This window comes from Hipposideros armiger, unplaced genomic scaffold (genome assembly GCF_001890085.2).
Source record: "Hipposideros armiger isolate ML-2016 unplaced genomic scaffold, ASM189008v1 scaffold_117, whole genome shotgun sequence".
NCBI lineage: Eukaryota > Metazoa > Chordata > Mammalia > Chiroptera > Hipposideridae > Hipposideros > Hipposideros armiger.
This window is the reverse complement of record NW_017731467.1, coordinates 1018002-1022607: the sequence shown is the minus strand read 5'-3', so window position 1 is coordinate 1022607 and position 4606 is coordinate 1018002. Positions and strand designations below refer to the sequence as shown.

The 4606-nt window shown below is 45.3% G+C and overlaps 1 protein-coding gene across 1 annotated transcript in view; it reads right to left on the bottom strand.

Annotated features, from left to right (window-relative positions):
• Positions 1–4606, bottom strand: part of ADAMTS12 (ADAM metallopeptidase with thrombospondin type 1 motif 12) — a 284062-nt gene that overhangs the window by 271578 nt on the left and 7878 nt on the right. The window contains exon 2 of the mRNA XM_019647855.1: positions 1427–1788. Within this exon, the coding sequence (XP_019503400.1) occupies positions 1427–1788 (362 nt within the window). The remainder of the gene's footprint in view (positions 1–1426; positions 1789–4606) is intronic.

Genomic DNA, 4606 nt, shown 5'->3' with positions numbered 1-4606 from the left:
ACAGTTCACCGATGACTTGACAAGAGCAGACGTACTGAAGTGTCCCAACAATGTGAGTGGGGAGGGTCAGCTACCGTTACTAAGCCAACAAGAGAACTGGAGTATTTCCTACACTGTTCTGAAGCCTTTACCTACAACAACAGTGTGAGGCAAGCAGGGATGACTAATGTGATTGTCCAAATTTTCCATGTAGGAATAGTTTGCAAGGGGCACATTAGGGTTAAAGCAATCACTAAACAGAAGGTTCTTGCTAAAAATCTTTCCAGACAGGTTGCACACTTTAAAGCCTTTAAGAAGGGATTCAAATAAAAGGGCACTGACGTTCTCCAGACTGAAAAGAAATCATAGGCCATACTAATGAGGCATAGAAACTTAGGTTACACCGGAGCAGAGCAAACACACCCTGAATTGATGACCCAAATCTCCCCTGGGAATAAAACATGCTCATCCCACCAGGCTCCATCTTTCAGCAACAGGGAAGACAGTGAGGTTCAGCACAGAAGAAATTGCTATCATTCTACCAGAGTCATTCAGAATCAGAAAACTCCCTAGGCGTGGTGGGAGCCAGCACAGCCTACACCTGCCGTCCGGTCAACCCAAGTGTGGGGTCACCCCTGGGTGGAAGGCAAAGTAAAGACCCTGGAGATCACGACCCAGGCAACGGATCAGGAAAAATCAGACACAAGTCCAACCACCATCCTTTTGACTAGGACCACTCCAGGTGAGCCTTGGCAAATCAGGGCACATGAACACGTGAACTTGACGGCAGCCAGCTTGTAAGCTCAGAGAAAGGAAAGCAACTCATTTGGCTTTTGGAGCCTTTTTTTATAACCATCCATTAGTTGTCCAATTATATGTGAAAGGCTCCAAAAGGATCCCTATGGATTGGTTCTTCTGGCAAAAATCAGTGATTTGGATCTAAAAATGTTTCATCATCTTCGCCACTACCACTTTATTCCATTAGCTAATAGTTGCTTCTTTGTGCTCCGGCACTTGGTATGAACCTGAAAATGTCCACATGGTGGTTCTCATGGCTTGCTGGGGCCATTTGAAATTGAAAAGGTCCCATTATTCTATTCCCAAGTCTGGCATTATGCTAAACAGTATTCCATTTGCCTTAGAAAACACCGGATAAAAGTAAGGAGCCATTGAGAGCAGCCAGCAGTTCTTAACCCTGGCTGCAGGCTAGCATCACCTGGGCAGAGGGGCTACTTTAGAGCCCTAACTCCCCATACCTCCCAGATTGATCTACTTTTCATTTTATGCACTTTCTCCCCAACCCGTTTGCAGGCCAGGACCATGCACATCTTATGTGCTCAACAGGCATGCATTGAATGCTCCTGTGAACCCATTGGCAGTGGGTGTGCAGGTCAAGGTGCCAGGAGTCTGGGGGCAGAGGAGAGAGGCGATGGACCCAGGCACTCACCAGTCCATGGCAGGAACTGAGGGCTGCAGTCCCGATTCTGGCACCCTGCTGCAGAACCGTGCCCCTGAGATGGCAGGGGGGGGCCGAGGAAGCCACCATCTTCACATGGGACAGGTTCCCATATCTCCTCTCCACAATGTAGCTTTTGGATAGAAATCCCCGATTGACCGTCAAGTTAAAAAACAGGTCCTCTTCCTCATGTGAAATTCTGTAATACACCCGGTCCTCTGAGCCATCCAAGTCTCTCTTCCTCCTGCTGCTGGTGAAGGGGTGGTACAAGCCATAGGACAGAAAGCGACCGCCGGCATCCACTCGGACAGGGGCCACCACATGGTATTCTGGCAGGGCCTTGAGGACATGCTCTGAAAGAAAAGGAGACAGGATGAAACTGAGCGAGATCCCTGCTGAGTCTGTAGCAAGGCAAGGCACTCCCGTTTGGAACTTAGTGTTTAGCTTCCAAAATTTTGATTGCAGAACCCCACTGTTGACTTGAAATTTCAACATCCCTTCCCCCACACAAATAATGTCGACATTAAATTCCCTGAACTGACACAAGGCTCCCTCCTCCATGACTTGTGACCTACTGAGCTGACACCAACGTGTATGTAACTCTGCACATCAGATGTTTTACCAGGGACAAATGAAGGCATGAATTAATTTGTGAGGAATATTGTTAGGAAGAAGGCAGAATCAGTGTGATGAACAGGAACATTTCAAGTTAAGAGTTCATTAATACACATCACAGTGCTTCAGTGTTTATTATAAGGAGTTTAAATGCCTCAGGGAGGTCCTATTAAGTCAGGTTGAAGGAAAAATGCAAAAACCCAGTAAACCCATCACCAATCACAGCCTAAGTGTTCCATAATGTAGCAAAGGAAGTTGAGTGTTTCTTTTCTATTTTTACAAAATATATGAAATGAAAGGGTAAGCAATTATATTAGGATCCAAAGCATGGGCTCAAAATATGAAAATTGCCACTTTAACAGTGCAAAACAGGAACACCTATTCCTTCCACACACAAGAACACATACGCCTTTTGACTTAAATTTAGATGCCCAACACTGCCTCATTTTGGTGTCTGAGAATAACAAGGAGTCTAACTATCAGGGAATAATCATCACTCTGGATTACAGACTACTTAAAGCAAACCATTAACCAACAAACTAAGATAAACTTATCTTTTGCTTGAGGTAAAAAAAAAAAAAAAAAGAGAGAGAGAAAACAAAACCAGGAAAGAAGAGAGAGGGGGCGGGAGGGAGGCAAGAAGGAAGAGGAAGGAAGGAAGGAAGGAAGGAAGGAAGGAAGACGGGGGGAAATTCTACTTGCCACCTCACAGCTGTACTTGTGCTTCTAACTGGTATCCCTCTGCTCTTGTTACTTTCCCAACTACTGTGTTGTCTGCACTCTCTATCAATATCCTGTTTATTGCTGTTTATGCTTTAAAATCCAATTCTAATTCTCCCTCTTCTTTCTCCTACTGTCCCTGGTTGAAGGTCTCACTCCCTCCTCTGATCCTCCATGTCCTTTCTTTCTGTAGCTCTCAGAATAGCCTTATGTTACAATACCTTTTATTATACTGTTTATCCCCAGACCTTTTGGAGGCCAGAATCTTAATCATCACAGGTGCCTGATTCATCTGTGTGAATACAGCATTGAACACATTTGTAGCTGGTTCATTAAAAGAACTGAACCTGATGGGGTACAACTATAAAAGACCTTTTTTTCCCCGACAACTGCCTTCAAACACACTTTGTAGAGTCGTTCGTCTCTGCCTTGGCTGAAATATGGGGCAGGGTTTTCACGCTTACATACTAATACATTCTCTGAATTTTTAGATGTGAAATGTTCAGACCCATTGCTTGTAACTGCAGCAGTTAAGAGCAACAGACCACATAGCAACATGGACAGATCTTACAAACAGTGCTCAGTGAAAATGAGAAACAAAACACGTTAACACAGAGCCATTTACATTACGGGAAAATACATGCACACAAAAACAATGCTCCAAAGTTTGCCAGGACATATGCAAACAAAAGATACATATGGAACTTATTAAAACGGTTTCTGTGAGGAAGCATGAAAGTGGGGCACAGGGACACACAAAAAAATGCATAAAGAAATAAAACAAGAAAGGGGTTTTGCACAAATTGACGATGCTCCTATGCCATGAACCAGGAGTCAAAATGACTCAGTCCTCTGTACTGCCCACTCCCCTAAGAATAGCTGGACCTCTNCTGTCCCCTTCCCCAAGGCAGTGGGGTGGTGGCAATGACAGTGTTCTGTGATGAAACCCAGGAAAGCCATGTGGCAGAGGCCACATCACACTGCCATGATGGGGAACCAGCATGCCGAGAACCCGTTGAAAGTGGTTCAGGGGCATTTAAGCAGAAGTTAGTAAGGTGGCATCCACGCCATTGCGTGGGTGAAGCCAGAGGCTGCGAGCATCTGCAGGAAGTTGGAGCAGTCCAAAGGCTACATGCTGAAATAAACACAGTCATCCATTCAACCAGTATTTACTGCATGCTTATTATGGAACATAACTAAACGTGTGTGAACAAGACAGGGTAAGGCGTTGAAAAGTTAATCAAAAAAGAAAAACTATCAGGTACTGTAGGTTCGTTTTTAAAAATAAAATAGGCAATATGATAGCATGCTGGAGGAATCTAGATTGAGTGCCCAGCACAGACCGCAAGCTGGAATCTGAAAGACGAGAAGGCACAGCTATATGGAAGAGCACGCAAAGGTAACGAGGTCAGAGCGCTCGGTATGTATGAAAAACAGAGAGGTCAGTGTGGCTGGAGTACTCAGCAGGAGGGCAGTGTGGTGGGAGAGGAAGGAAGGGAGGTAGCTAGTGACCAGATAAGAGGGAGCCTTGGAAGCCAGCACAAGGCATTTCGATTTTATTCTACTGAGACGGGAAACCAGTAGAAGATTGCAAGCAGAAGAGTGCGCTGCTCTATAAATGTGCTTAAAAGTCCCAGTCTGGCTACTATGTGAGAAGTGGCTTGCAGGGAATGCAGAGAAGAAGCACAGGAACCACTTGGGAGGCCAATGCAAGTGGTCTAGGCATTTCCTTAGTACAGGTAACTGTGACTAGGGCAGGGTTCTCAACCGCGAAAGCACTGCCATCTGGACCACATGTTGTGCAGGGCTGCTCTGCGCGATGTAGTTTAGCAGCAT